Source organism: Candida orthopsilosis (genome assembly GCF_000315875.1).
Source record: "Candida orthopsilosis Co 90-125, chromosome 4 draft sequence".
Taxonomy (NCBI): domain Eukaryota; kingdom Fungi; phylum Ascomycota; class Pichiomycetes; order Serinales; family Debaryomycetaceae; genus Lodderomyces; species Lodderomyces orthopsilosis.
Genome location: NC_018297.1, coordinates 1,031,221 through 1,046,334, shown reverse-complemented (window position 1 = coordinate 1,046,334; position 15,114 = coordinate 1,031,221). Strand labels below are relative to the sequence as shown.

At 36.3% G+C, this 15,114-nt stretch overlaps 2 protein-coding genes across 2 annotated transcripts; one reads left to right on the top strand and one right to left on the bottom strand. All coding sequences in view use genetic code 12, as the record gives it.

Annotated features, from left to right (window-relative positions):
* Positions 1-149: 149 nt before the first annotated feature.
* On the top strand, positions 150-4,091 carry CORT_0D05250 (Ubp2 protein; the record flags this gene model as incomplete). The annotated part of the gene is made up of 1 exon (XM_003869450.1): positions 150-4,091. The coding sequence occupies one exon, from the start codon at positions 150-152 to the stop codon at positions 4,089-4,091; it is 3,942 nt and encodes a 1,313-aa protein (XP_003869499.1).
* A 55-nt stretch (positions 4,092-4,146) lies between these two features.
* On the bottom strand, positions 4,147-5,778 carry CORT_0D05240 (Sfl1 protein; the record flags this gene model as incomplete). Its single annotated transcript, XM_003869449.1, has 1 exon — positions 4,147-5,778. The coding sequence occupies one exon, from the start codon at positions 5,776-5,778 to the stop codon at positions 4,147-4,149; it is 1,632 nt and encodes a 543-aa protein (XP_003869498.1).
* Between the last annotated feature and the right edge of the window lie 9,336 nt (positions 5,779-15,114).

Here is a 15,114-nt window from a genome sequence, read left to right as displayed (position 1 = left end):
TTTTGTTTCAAAATAGTGACCACCGAATCTTTGTTTTCTGTTGAGACCCATAGTTTTTCATACACAAGATCCCATTCCTAATAGGAACTTGTTGGATATATTACCCATTCTGCAATATACTATCACCAATTAAGAACTGATTTATTTCAATGAGCGAGGAAACGTCGTCAACCACAAGTACGAATCCGCCATCAGGTTTAATAATGGATACATCAGATTCGGGGGATTCCCCGATAACGAACCAGTCAAGCTTCTCAATTACAGACTTGGCGACACAGAGTCAGAGTAGAAATCCATTTAGACAGTCACCACTGTTAAATCCATTTTCAAAGGGAGAAGAATCATTGAATCAACTGCAGCCGGGTCCACCACAGTACAATGAACTAGAATGCAGTGACACAAGTCTAGACCAAAAGACTGACATATCCAATGTTGAGCTTCTAAAGTATCCATTCAAAACGATAAATCGTATACTCGATGATTTGAAATGGACCGTACCAATGAAGGACAAGTTAGAAATCAGCTTATTGAATAGCAAACCTATAGAGTATGCATTTCCCTTGAGCCAGCTTGTCAATTCAAGCCACTTTAGCTTTCAAACCTTGATATTGAATGAATTTATAGACTATTGCCCATCGGTGGAGGAACGGAAGATAGAAGAAACGAACCAAATTGTTCGAGTTGTTCGTGGTATATTGGTCAGCAGAGATCAAATGTGTTTTCATTTCAGATTAGTAGCTCTTGAAGATGCACCCAAATTTAGCATTGGAAATATTGTAGACAAGCACCAATGGCATGTTATCCCACAGGGGCTAACATCCACACATGATTTGAAATTATTGTTGGGAGATTACAACGAACAAGATAAAGTGATAGATGATGCTTTCTTTAAAAGCCTAAATTCACCCCACAACCAACTACTTAGACTAACTATCTTCCAACCGGAATTTACTACAGAGGAGTTGGACCTGCTCACAAATGAAAGTGTTATCAAAAGTAGGTATTTGTCTACTTTTGAACGCCACTCCGGATTAACAAGCGACTTAGTACCATCTCCCTTGAATTGTATAAGTACATTGATTAAGGTTTTGAGAGGTCCTATCGAATACAAACAGACACCGCAACGAACCATTAGCTTGAAGAATACAAAGATGGAGACCTTTATCGATACCAACCTTTTGCTTGATAAGCTTTCTTTCAACTTGAATGAAGAGCAAGACACTGTTGTTCCTCCACTACTCTCCGAATCACCAGCATTGGAAGAGTCTTTTATGAGAAAGATTCTTGAATTAATCTACATTGGAAGAAGTTTGTTTGCAGAAAAGAATGATTTTCGTCTAAATTACTCATTTTCGGATAATATGTCTAGAGTATTTGGTATGGTTGCAGAGTACGACAAATCAGCTAGCATTTCTAACTACAACAATAACTTGACCAATAAGTTTCCATCCTTTATTACATTGAGTGCATCTACCTTTTTCCAAGAAGAGTTACTTGTCAAATGCTTTGAGCTATCGGTACAATCCGATCCCGTGAACAAGTTGCACTATGTTGATGCTTTGAAAGATGTGAGCAACTTCGTCGCAAGCTCGTCACGAATCAATAAATTGAATGCATACTTGAATAAACTCTCACAAAGTGGAGAGTTTGTTGGTTTTAAAGATTATATCACTTCATTGCAAACATTGGGTGTTGTTATTGATCCTAACACACCAGCTGATTCAATTGATGATGATGTCATAATTGCAATGTACAAAGATCAGTGTTCAAGTGATCCAAAAAATTACCAGTACTTCAACAACCACTTAAAGATAGTAGCTTATGCTAAAGGTTCTCAAATGTTGAAGAACTTCCTCGCCAATGAAGTCATACCTATGCATTTGGCGTTACTGGAGCTTCAAGTGGAGGAAATCACAGAGGATGACGTTGTTGTCACTGCATACGAGTTCAAGGCAGATGATTTGTTACAACAAAACGGATTTAATGCAGATGCCAATGAAATAATCTTTTTAAACAGGGCACTAGTATCTGTAGCAATCAACAGGAGAAGCTACATTTTGCTAAATTATTTGGAGACAAAACTACCTGAGTATGTAAAGGTTCCTGCATTGGAACAGATGACGGTTTCCAAGGCGTATGAGTTTCTCAATGCTGACAAAAAGACTTCTGAATTTGAGATCATCAACAACTTTCAAAACAAAGCTTTGGCGAATGATGTGGATATTCGTGAATTGAGATATGCTATGAAGACAATTGCTGAATTCAGGAAATCGGAGATTTTGATAAACTTTGTCAAGACTGGCAAAATTGATTCGTCGTTGTTACCAGCGGAGAATTGGCCAGCCGGGTTGGATAATATTGGGAACACTTGTTACTTGAATTCGTTGTTACAGTATTATTTTTGCATCAAGCCATTGCGTGATTTGGTTTTGAGTTTTGACGAAGACGATTTCGATTTGGATGAGTTTTCAAAGAGTAGAAAGATTGGGGGACGAAGTGTTGAGCCTCTGGAAATACCCCGCTCTAACCAGTTTATTTACCAGTTGAAAAGATTATTTGAGCAAATGATTACCACCGATAAGAGGTGTGTCCAACCTAGTAAAGAGTTGGCTTATTTATCATTCTTGCCGATGTCTCAACCCGTGAACTTTAAGGAGAGGACTCGAAGTCGGGAAAGTACTACAGACAGCACTACATTCGGCACCGCAGATGCTGCAGACGATGACGGAGATATCAAAATTGAGGGGAATGATAGCGTGGTCGAAAGTGTTGATGCAGAAGTCGGAAACGAGGAGACTGATAGTAGCATGGCTGAAAAGGTAGATGATCCATTCAAAGAAAAAAATGAGACAACAATTGATGATGGAGCTAAAATCAAAACTGACGACGAGGAAGTCAAAATTGAGTCACGTATGATTGGGGATCTGGTTAGTACAGACAAATTTATTGAAGATATCGAAACTCCAGGATCTACGGCCTCTGTTGTTTCAGAAACTGGTATGAACTCAAAAATCTTGGCTATATCAACTGATGAGATTGAGAGCACAATTGAGATAGGTCGGCAGCAGGATGTTACTGAATGTATTGAAAATGTTATATTCCAAATTGAACTGGCTTTACCGCCCACTTATTTAGACAATGACGGCGAGCAGTACGATTTGATCAAGAAGCTATTTTATGGAAAAACAAAGCAAACAATACAGCCATTGGAATCGACTGATGCCAAGACTTCACAAGCTAGGGTATTGACAGAACGTTTCAACAGCTTGATTATCAATGTCAGTGACCACCCAAAGAGCATCTATGATGCATTAGACAATTACTTTAATGAAGATACTGTGAAACTCGAGGAAGGTTTAGCGAAGAAGTCAATCACCATTACTGAGCTTCCTCAAATTATGCAATTCCATGTACAACGAGTAATGTTTGATAGAGAGAAGTTGATGGCATATAAAAGTATCGAGCCAATTCCGTTTAGTGAAAAGATATATCTTGACCGATACTTGGATACTGAAGATGAAGTTATTTTAACAAAGCGGGCTGAAGTGTTTCAATGGAAGAGAGAACTTGCAGAGTTGACTAGTAAAAAGAATGAGATAGTGTCAATAGATGAAGATGCTTCAATGAACATCATTGACATCTTGATTACAACCAAGGCATTTTTGGAGAAGAAGGTGAGAGATGATGACAAGCTATCAGTGGAGCAAACAACAGTTCAAGTTTTGTCCAATCAAATAACTAACTTGAAAAATCAAATTGAGGAAATTGATTCTAGAATTGTCCGAATTCAACAACAAATCAGCACTCAATTTGACAATTACAAGCAAGTTGGATATTCGATATTTGCGATTTTCATTCATCGAGGTGAAGCAAGTTATGGCCATTATTGGATATACATCAAGGATCCTCATCAGAATAACATTTTTAGAAAATACAATGATGAATTGGTTACTGAAGTGCCAGACTCTGAAGTGTTTAATTTCCTTGAAGGAAACACAGCAACTCCATACTATATTGTCTATGTTAAGAATGATTTAGAAAAGGATTACATTAATCCTTTAAATAGAGTAATTAACTGTAATGAATGTTGAATAGAATTCAAACTACAAACTCTAAATAAAAATTAAAACGAATGAATTGAATAGCTTATTGTGACCTCTTCCTCTTGAAGTTCATATTGGGATTAAAGACTGGCAAGTTCATTGTTAATTCATTAACACTAGGTAGTTTTGGGGCGGATATCAATGAATCAGAGTTTCTCTTTCCAACTAATGTTCTGGTGATGGCTGGCGATAACTTGCCTGTCTCTTCACGTAACTCACCAGGTAGAGAATTTGTTCGTTGTGTTTGAGGTACCATAAGAGGCGGTATCCTCATATCCACCGATACTTGTTGATGTTTATGTAGGTATTGCTCCCTTTGTGCCATCGTTGTGCTTAACGGACTATAAGACTTTGACTCTGCTCTTTGCTTCGTTGTAGGAGGATTGAACTTTGGTTTGTATTGTGGGTAGTAAGTGGATAAAGATGAAGCTTTGTCGGCTTGAGGAGCTGCAATGGAAGATGTTGATTGATGATGCAACAGACGCCTAGTCAACATTGATTCTTTGAACTTTTGATATTCCACATTAATGTTGGTTCCCCTCTCAACAATTCCAACCAAAGTATCAAAATCAGCCGATATTTCACAGTGTTTTCTCTTCCAATACTCCATTTCAGTAGACATTGAGTTTGTCGCTTCTGCTGCAGCTTTACCTTCGAAAGAATACTGGGTACTGATTGGTGGTCTTTGGTGAACGTAGTCCTGTGGACGACCTTGTAGTGCTTGTGGCAATGGCAATGTAGAATCTGGCCCCCTTTGGTTAAGGTTTTGTAAGCTGGTTGTTGGTTGAATTGGAGTCAACGGAGATTTCAATTTGGGGACTAGTCTATCAATTTGCTGAGTCTGTATTTGTAATGATGGTTGCAGGACTGGAACATCCAAGGAAAACTGAGGAGTTTGTGGCATCTGATATGGGAACATGGAGTATCCATTTCTTGGAGCTTGTGAAGGACTCGGAGTTGAGTAATGGGTATTGAAAGGAGAATGCTCGTGTTCAGGATGTCTTGATGAAAATTCACCTGGATGTGGAATGGATTTTAAATCCACAACTTCTTTTTGCACATTGACAGTCTTTGAACTTCTTCTTTTAATATATTTCAATGATTCAATATCTCCCTTTTTGAATTGATTTTGTGAATGACGAAACTCCCATCTTGAATTGTTTTTACTTTCTGAAGAAGGTGCTGAGCTGTTGTTATCACTGACTTTATGAAACCCGTACATGTTCAATTGCCTAATGAATGAAGATACATTTGTGTGCTTGAAATACTGAGCAAGTACTTTGCAAAACTTTTCACCCGGAAATACATAAAACGAAGTCAAATCGGGAGCCCATCTAATCAAATTTGAGATCGAATCATTACTCAACATATCATACAATTTGTGAATGAAAACAATTTGGGGTTTTCCTGAAGCAGTTGAGGCAATATCGGGATTGTTGAGCACCAATTCTGCAATTCTTTGTTCCCTTTCAAAGTGACTATTTCCAAGCACATCATTACTTGATCCAGTTCTCAACATAATTGGTCCAGTTTCAAGTGAGGGTTTCTGTGGAAGTACAACAGTAGAACTAGCAGAAACAGATGACAAGGTGCTTATTGACGAAGTTGAGGACCAAGTCGAAAGTACTGTGGATTCGGAAGATACAGGTGTGTTTAAATGAAGCACCTTAGACATTTGTGAGTTCCGTGATGATACCTGGAAGTAAGTTCGTTTTGTTTTGGAAACTTATCACAGGTGGTATTTAAATAAAATCTAAGAATGTGTGTATGTTTACTTTGGTCTCACAATTTTGGGCAATTATTGTGGTGCGGAAATATGACTTGAAATGGAGTCTCGATTGCTGCAAAATTTCTTAATTATATTTTTTTTGTTGTTTTTTTTCTTTTGACAGAAGAATGAGGAATTTCAACACAAAATGTAAAGAAGCCTGTAATTTCAGGTGGCAAATGGTGACTTGTTGACAGTGCTCAAGCAATTGATGATGCTATTGATTAGCAGGTTAATGGGGGTCGTGGTAATGATCCTCTAACTGATTGATAAATGGTCGCTCTATGGCTTTATGGCGTTTTCCCTTTCAAATTCTATGCGTCTGAATATGCACGTTTGAATATGCAATCTATCGGTGATGGAAAAATGGAAAATGTGAAACAGTGATGTAAAACTTTCTTTTTCTTTTTGTTTCTTCTCCAACCTTCGATAATATCAGCTTAAATTTTTTTCCTGCTACTCGGCTATTTGGTTACCACGCCGAAATCACTTTCAATCAAATGCAATTGGATAAACTTTGAAGCAATCGTCTATAATATTCTTTTCAGTGGCTAATCTTTCCCTCCTTTTGAAATTTCAAGTATAATAGAAAGATTCGTATGCGATTGCAAATGAAACGAGATCAATAGCTTCAACGTTGAAAAGAAATTCCCTCAGAAACAGCTAGCTTCCTACGATGTTATTTCTTTTAGCTAATTAATTCTCTCGATACCAGCTCAAAGCAATTGTGTCTTGTGGCTTATAGTTGTCACCCCAATGATTAGGTCGATCTTTCGATATGCACCTTTCTCCGCAAAGTGAAAAATACCGCACGGAAAAAAGCTTTTTAGACTCGGCTGTAAAATCTAAAGCACAAGCAACAATAAAAAAATTATACGTAAACGAAAATTATTTTCTGAGTGAGGCTGGGGTGATTCTTTATCAGCAAAGAAAGCGAACAGGAGTCAGCAAAAGTGGCTAATTACCAGCAATATAAGGTGTTTCAAGTGGTTTCTGTGACGCCTCAATTGAAATGACAAACAATAATTTAAGTTATTCTGCGTCTTTGAGAGGTGTATACTTCCGTCAAATGTGAGACAGAATTTAGCCGCAAGTAGTTGTTTGAGGATAGGGGTAATATTCTTACCAGCACGTAGGTATAACAGTCTATAGTAATGGGATCCTTAGTTGTGTTTGATGTAGGACGTGTTGTTTTTCCGTGAATACTTTTCAAAAACAGATTGTTCTGTGAGTCAACTTATTTGAATATAACGTGAAAGCTTGTAATCACCACCGTGTAAACAATCAAGTGAAACAGTAGTGAAACTTAAGTAGTAAGATAAAAAGAAGCCCTTTTCAAAACCCCATAGAGAGAATGGGAAGTTGTTGTAATATTTATATTCTGGAATGAGTCGTATCAGGAGCAAAGCACCAGAAAAAGGAGCCAACAAATACATACATAGAAATGGTTTTGTACTCATGTATCCTTGTTTTACTCATTTCCAAATAGCTAGTTGTCATTACGATATGAAATTTAACAAAATGAAAAAGTTGGGTAGTATTGTATTCTTCTTTGTGTGAAGGTTTTGATTGCCCAATTGTAAAGGGAAAAAAACAGAAGGCGTGTGGGTGTATGTATGGGAAGTAGTGATCCTTCTATTGCTACACTGTACCCCAAAAACAGAAACAGAAATAGAAACAGAATTCAAAAAAGAAAAAGGAAATGGACGACTGTGGGAGGTCATAGGGAAGTAGTGTGGTGTCTTTTCTTTTGGCTTTTGTTTTATTGGGTGGGATATATTTGGCTTTGTGATTCTTGAAATATCTTAAATGCCACAAAACCTTATTTTCATCTTAATATTTAAGGTTTCAATTTGCCACAAAAGCCCAAAACAATTCATAAGAGAAGTCACATCAATACATAATACTGTGTTTAGTAATCTATTGATGATGCAAGAGGTACATGAAGAATATCTTTCTACTATAGTCTTTTCTTTTTTATCTCTATTCAACCAGAACAATGTCAATGTCATTCTTTTACTGCTTAGAAGATCGACCACACAGCCATGTCTCTTTTAGAATACAACATCTAAAAGAAACTCTTGTCAACAACTTGAAAGACTGTGTGTAATATAGCAAATGGCTGAGAAGCAAGCTTCGTTTAGCTGTTTATTCATTTTCGTAAATGCACCATTTCTTCAACGTTGGAGATGAGATCCTCCACGCCAATATTTTGTAATACGGAAAATAAAACTGAAAATTTCAGGAAGGGATAGCGCAAGAGTTCTTGATTGAGTTAAAATACATGTGAGCGTTCACAAGAGTCGTGTACCCAACCGTTACATTACTTGTAATCATGCCTTGATCGTATATACATTCCTTTTCGATTTTCACTTCAAAAATGGGCCCATTTTATGAGAGTGCTGTCATGTAGTAGAAATGTCCCTAATTGTAGTAAACTAAAGAAGGCTTGGGTATTATTGTGCTTTGCTGGAAAAATTCGAGCCATCTATTTCTTTTTTATATAATGCACGCACAAAGCAAGAAGAAAGAAGCACAATTGCGGAACTCATAGTAGATCTCGGGTCGGGTTTGCTCTATTGTCAATAACAAATTTTGGTCATCTTTTTAGAATCACAAGCTTGGCTTTATAATGTCCCTCCCATATTAGTTCCATACGTTTGTGGATCGACGGTTGGGAAGGGACCCCCCTCTCTTTAGATTTGTTTTAATCCTCAATGCATATTTCTAACCCAGTGGTCACACGTGGTGATGAGGTGGGAGAGGCTCCTTTTAAACCCTCACAGCGAACGAGCTTAACAAATGGTTACGGCTGAATAACTTAGAGCTTGCAAAGCTTGATCCCAATCTTTTCGGATAACCTATAACATTGTAGCAATATCCAGCATTTTCCACGGCCATTACATTGACATCCCAAGGCTTAAAATTTGTGTAATTTCTCTTATATTTGACTCTTTTACCTTGGCAACGAACAATAGATCCATGTTTATTACCCCAACTTATCTCCGATGCAGAGTTGATTAATTGGAACAAAGGAATGTTTGTTTTTTGATGCGAATAAAGTGACGAAAGAATTAGACTTTGGAATCAAAGAGCAAAACAAGCATGAATGGTTGTAATGGGGCAACCTAGTGCAAAGTAAAAAGGTTTCTGGTGGTATTGCTTTTTTTCTTCTCAGCAAATGTGGCCGCATTGGAGTTAGCTTCAATGAATTTTCTTGTTTCCTTTTTGTGTGGTATTTTTAAACGATGTAAACAGGTAGTATTTTTGAATCCTATTTACAATCTAAATAAACTTTTTAGTTTGATCTGTTAGATTTAGTTTAGACTTCGTAAATCTAAACTTTTGAATACACCCCCCTAATATCCAATACAACCTATTATTGATGAATAACAACCCATGAAATCAGCAATGTTGTGTCTTGAGACGTGTGGAGATGACATCAAACAGTCTCGTCTGGTCAAGCCCCTCTAAAGGTATCTTAGTTTGACCAACAAGAGACAGCCATTGTTCAAAAGCCACAAAATTTTGTTTACAAAAATAGTTTAGGGCTGAGTTGACAATTGTGCCACGCCAAACCCTTTTCTTAACATTAATTACAATAATATTGGGTGTACCGGCAATTACAATAGATTTACATATCCCCCACTTTTCCCCCTGAATTAAACAATAGATTGGCCAAGGAGTGTGTATAATTTTATTGCTCTCGAATTACATCACAATTATTATTCTTCTTTTTCCGCCATTCTAGCACCGTATATGCCAGATTCTTATAAATAGCCGATGGATTTAGGAAACATTAAGTAAAGACACAGCAAACCAATGCCTCATAACCAGGTTAGCTAGAAAACTACACTTACATACTTGCTGTCATAAGCACAGCCCCTCAGATTGATTGCGTATCACTACTCCTCATCTGAGCAAAATTATCGTGCCATTTTGAGAACTTGCTATTTTTTTTGGAACGTTTGATTTATCTAACAACACACAAAAGAAAATTAGTAACAATCTGTTGAAACAATGTTTTAACTGCCTGCATCGTCTAAACAGGAAGAATTTCCGTCTTTGTGAAAGAGATGTGTTGTCATGTGCCGATTGGATTTTATGTGATGTCGATTTGTAGATCGGGCCGAATACAAGACTCTTTATAGGAGGTAATCGGTATTGCTTTTTAAAGCAAAAACAAGGCTATAGTTGCCTTTGATATACTCTTGTTCGTTGGCAAGCTTTTGCGAGCTTTGATTTAAAATCGTATAATACTTTTTAAATGGAACCGATTCGAATTCGCTAAAGATTTTAGTTTCGAGTTAGATTTCACCAGACAAAGGCTTAAAGGGTCATTTAGTGAGCACCGCATTCAGAAAAAATTACAATCCCGGCTATTCGAAGCTATGAGAGGAGACCCTGTGTTATTCAAATATTTTCTTGACTTAAAAGGTGTAGAATGAGCTAAGTTTCTTTTGTAAAGTTTGTAATTCACAAAACACAATCTTTGACAAAGGATCTAAACTGGCTATAATTACCATGATTGGTTATTGTGCTCAACCAAGGCTTTATTTTTGATAGGATTGGAGTAACAGGAAATGTAATTTCATCGTACATTAAGTTGTTGTACAGATACGGACAACACAAAAAATATAATATTAATAGTAAATGTATATTATTACCTTCAATTGTGTAAACTTTAACCGAAATTAGATCATTTTTCTGCATTTTGTCGTCATTTAATAGAGAGACCTGACCAATGGTGTAATGTATGGAAGCTTGCACAATCGTACTAGGAGATTCATTTGATGGATTAAATCTGTCCGTTTTGGGTACACAAAATTGCCCAAGGAAAGAGACACCATGTGGAAGAGAAAGTAATAAGGAGGTTAGCGACCTTCTTGTGCTCAATTAATAGTAGAGCATAGATGTGGCCCGCTTTTACCATTTAAGCCACGCAAGCAATTTACGAGAAGGATCAATTCACAACCAAAAACTCATACATGGTTATGAGCCTTGAACCTACTGCGTACCTGTAACTGAGCAGCCTTTTATTTGTTTAACAATAAGCTACTATTGTGGCTACCTATAAATGCAAGCTTGATGAGATCATTCCCAATTTGTGTCACTTACTTATTAATGAAATACTTGTGTCTGTAGTTTTATCCATTTTGGGTTATGCAGATCCAAAGACATGACAATTTTGTGGAACCAAACAAGAGATTTACAGAAACTTTCGGTTTTTGCTCCCTTTGTTTCAAAATTTAGATGTCAAATGTAGATCGAAAAAAAGTGTTGAGTAGATTCACTAAATTTTGTTATGACGGAATTAACACAATTCAGCTGAATTTTAGGTTAGGAAAGCCTAGTTCTTGAAGTTATTTTTCACTGAAAGGCTGACAAGCTTGAAGAACCAAGTCATAATGCATCCGATTACGGTCAATATATGATTTTATCACTTACAAGTGGTAGAAATACCAACTTTTTCACCCAATAAAGAACTGATGTGTCAGCGCACAATTTGGTTGCAAAATTAATTAAAAATAAAAATTAGAATAAAGATTAAGTCAAACCACGCATGAGTAATACCAGCAAGTTGTAACTAAAGAAAGAAAATAGAATTACAGTAACTGAAATAAGTTCAGAACTTGTGTAGCCCACATGAACTGGGCAAGACAGCTTGCATTTCACAAGTAGTTTAGTTGCTCATATATTTACGAATAATAGAAAACAACCATTAGTACAAACCTAGAGTTTGAGATATGTCCTGGGATTCGTTACTCTACAATCCTGCTGGTATGCCTCAGAAACGCTATACTTGAGATTTCGGATCAATAGATTGTATAAGTACTCTGCTTTTAATCAACTGCGCATGTAATTGTTCCAGACAATAGACGACCTAAAATAAAAAATAATTTTAGGGCTATTTGCAGATACGTACTAGGTGAAAAGTTAGACACAGCACCAGATGTTGGTGGCAAACTGAAATTTGGGTGCATAAGATATGGCAACTTCTAAAGAGTCGGTTGCTGTGATGTTTCACGATGAGTAACTTATCACTCGTAACTGGACTCAGCTTTATGGATTGCGATCAGAAGGATGGAATTAGAAAAGAGGGCAAGGTTCTTGACAGGAAACAAGACCGAAGCACTATGCATCCATCTTTGTCTTCATAGCGGAGCACTCATAGTTTAGGTTGACCATTTTAGTCAAGACTCATATGCCAAATAGCGAACTTATTGCCCTTCCCCTCCTTTGTCAACAAATTAAAAGCTTATAACCATTAAATAAAGTGAAATTTCAGAAGTTGCGAATATCAAAATCTTACCCAGAAGTCGTAAGGATAGTACGTCTTACAGCAGTAAGAGAAGCACTAAGAGGAGTGTGGTTTTCCCATCAGCTATTAGATTGCTGTCTGGTTTGGCTTTCCTTTCTGTATCGGCTGTAAAAAAATAGCATGGAAATGCCGCACCGGCAGTAAAAGATGACGAAATGGACAAACGTACGACCATCGTATAAGATGAGGAGACTCAATGCGAACCAAGATTAATCCTTTACAGTGTAACCAAATTGATTGTTTTTCCTAGAAGCTATTACTTCTTGGTTGATTATGAGGAATTAGATTGTACGATTGTATTTGTTTGCAATTTGTTTATATTTTGTTGTTGTCCTGTTTCGGCGTCTTTGTTAAAACGTAATTCCGGTCAATGGCTTTTTCTGTGTCGTGATGACCGGCATTTGTATTTTTTTTAATTAAAAGCGATAAAAATACAAACATACATCCAAGAAAATAAAAACTAGCAAAAGTGGATGTTGAAAAGCAAAAAAAGCAATCAAACGATAAACCCGATTTTGCCACTGAGAAAGGAATGACAAATTAAGAAAGTTGGTAATGACTAGGGGTAAAAAAGTGGCGCCGAAATGAATGACGGCTCTGTCATGCTTTTACATAGTGGTTTCATAGTAGACGCATCTGTTTCAAAGTCCATATAAAACACATAAAAATGTCGCAGTTAGTGTCTGAATTTCATTGTCGCAGATTTCCGAAAGTCGTGACACAGTTTTCTTCTTTTTCACGTCATTGCTTTTTTTCCTTTTCTCAAATATTTGACGACACGACATTGTTTCAGTGGGTGTGTTTTAAAAAATAATTTTACACCCCGTATATTAGTCGATCAACCCGCTGCTCAAACTGGCCATTGAGAGGTAATGCTTTACGTAACCAAGCTGTAGTTTTCCTTAAGTGTACCGAAACGGATAGAGAATAAAGCTGGTCCCGTGGTGCCATTTGTAAGTGCTAGAGGTGGGTCGAATTGAAGGCTTTATTCAGCTGTGATATGCATATTTGAGGAGTGAGGGGCAATGTTGGTAACGGATATTTTGTTTTCTCTTGACAAAATGTTGTGAATGCAATTTAACGGAAAAATAACACAACTGAAAATTATCTATATTTTGGTAATCAAACGTACGGCATTTGAATGACATTCGTCTCGTACGATATTCTATTCATAGTATCATACACTACACAGTGTACAATATTGAAGTTGGTATTTTTGCCATCATAGCTTGCTTTTCTTTAGCCTTCTATGTTACTGCGAAATGTCGTCACCGTATTTGAAGTTTCATGAAGTTTCACTGCATGACTCAAAGGACCAAAGAAAAAAAAAAAATCGAATAAAGTGAAACAATGAAACCTTACACAAAATAATATCTTTTACAATAAGGGAATGTTGGTGCTAAATGTGGAATGGGGTATTCTATTTTATTCCGTAAAAGATCATTATAGAATATTCATTTACACCAGTAGCTGAAACGATTACGCCTCTTTTAATTCTCATTATACTCGTTTCAAAGTTGCAAAAATGAGTGTTTTGATGAAGTTATCGCTTACAATAAAGTAGTGTATACAGTAGAGAACGCATGACAACATTTGTAATGTAAAAGAGACTATCATAGAATATTGATTGTACAATTGACTAGCGATGGATTGTTTATAGTCTTGACCAATGAGAAGGCATGGTCAACTAGTCTTTCCTTTGAATATAATAAGTTGAGTATATAAAGAGAAAAAAAGGTTTAATTTAACCTAAAATCGTAATTCATAACTAAAATAATAATCACCAAAGAAACAAAACTTTCATTAAGATTTGTTCATCTGAAATTTTACTAAAAAATTAAGCTCAACCCAACAAAAAATTGAAAATGCTATTGTATATACGTCAACGGTGGAGCGTATTGTTACCGTAAGCAGTGACGGATGAACACTCGCAGTGTTCAGTCCAGAAGGAAGAACTAGTGATTACAGATTGAAATTGTCTGCATAGTAAAAGATGTCACATGACTTGCATTGGTAAACACACTACCGGCTTTAAAATAGAAATTAATAATCTGGCTATAGCATTGGTGCCATTTCCTTTCGGCAATTTGTGTTGCAGAGAGACAGAGAAAAAAAACAACGGGACGAGAGCCAGTGGAAATATGTACGTTGCAAATCAATAGAATGCTGGTGGCGAAGTAAAGTGTAAAACCAGTTAGACACAATGTTTGGATGCGTATGATATTAAGCTTTCTAGTATTGATTATCGGCAACATTTGATAATAATATCCTCTGCTGTAAAGACAAATCCCATTGACAGGTAGCAAACAATTCTATCGAGTTCCGAAGTGATCTAGCGTCATCAATGCGCATTCTCTGCGATGGTGTTTGCAACATTGTTTAATGTATTAGTAATAGTAGGTAGCGATTCCATATGTATGTATAATGTATGACATCTTATATAAAGAATTGCGTGGTTGTATAGTAAAGCGATGACTATGATGCAGATAATTTCTTTTTATATTTCTCTTTACAACCTTCTATTATTAATAATAGTAACACAGTTATTGTATTGCACTGTATTATTATATGCATGATTTCTTATGTTTGCTGTTGCATTTCTTTTTTGTTATGATGCATACGGGTAAGTAAGGCAAAGAATGAAATTATTTAATCGGGGAATTGAAAGGAGATAACACAAAGAAGTGTTAATACTGATCATTGGTGAGAGAAATAAAAAAAAAAAGAAATATAAGAATTAAAAATATAACGAACGACTTTTTTCTGAGAGTGAGTTGGGGAGACATTTTTTACTCAAATAAACCAAACAGAAGAGGAAAAAAAGTAATCACACTTTGAATGCAATACATACACATCACCAACACTAATACTATTATTCAATTTTATTAAATACAAAAAACATCGTCTCTCTTTTTTTTATA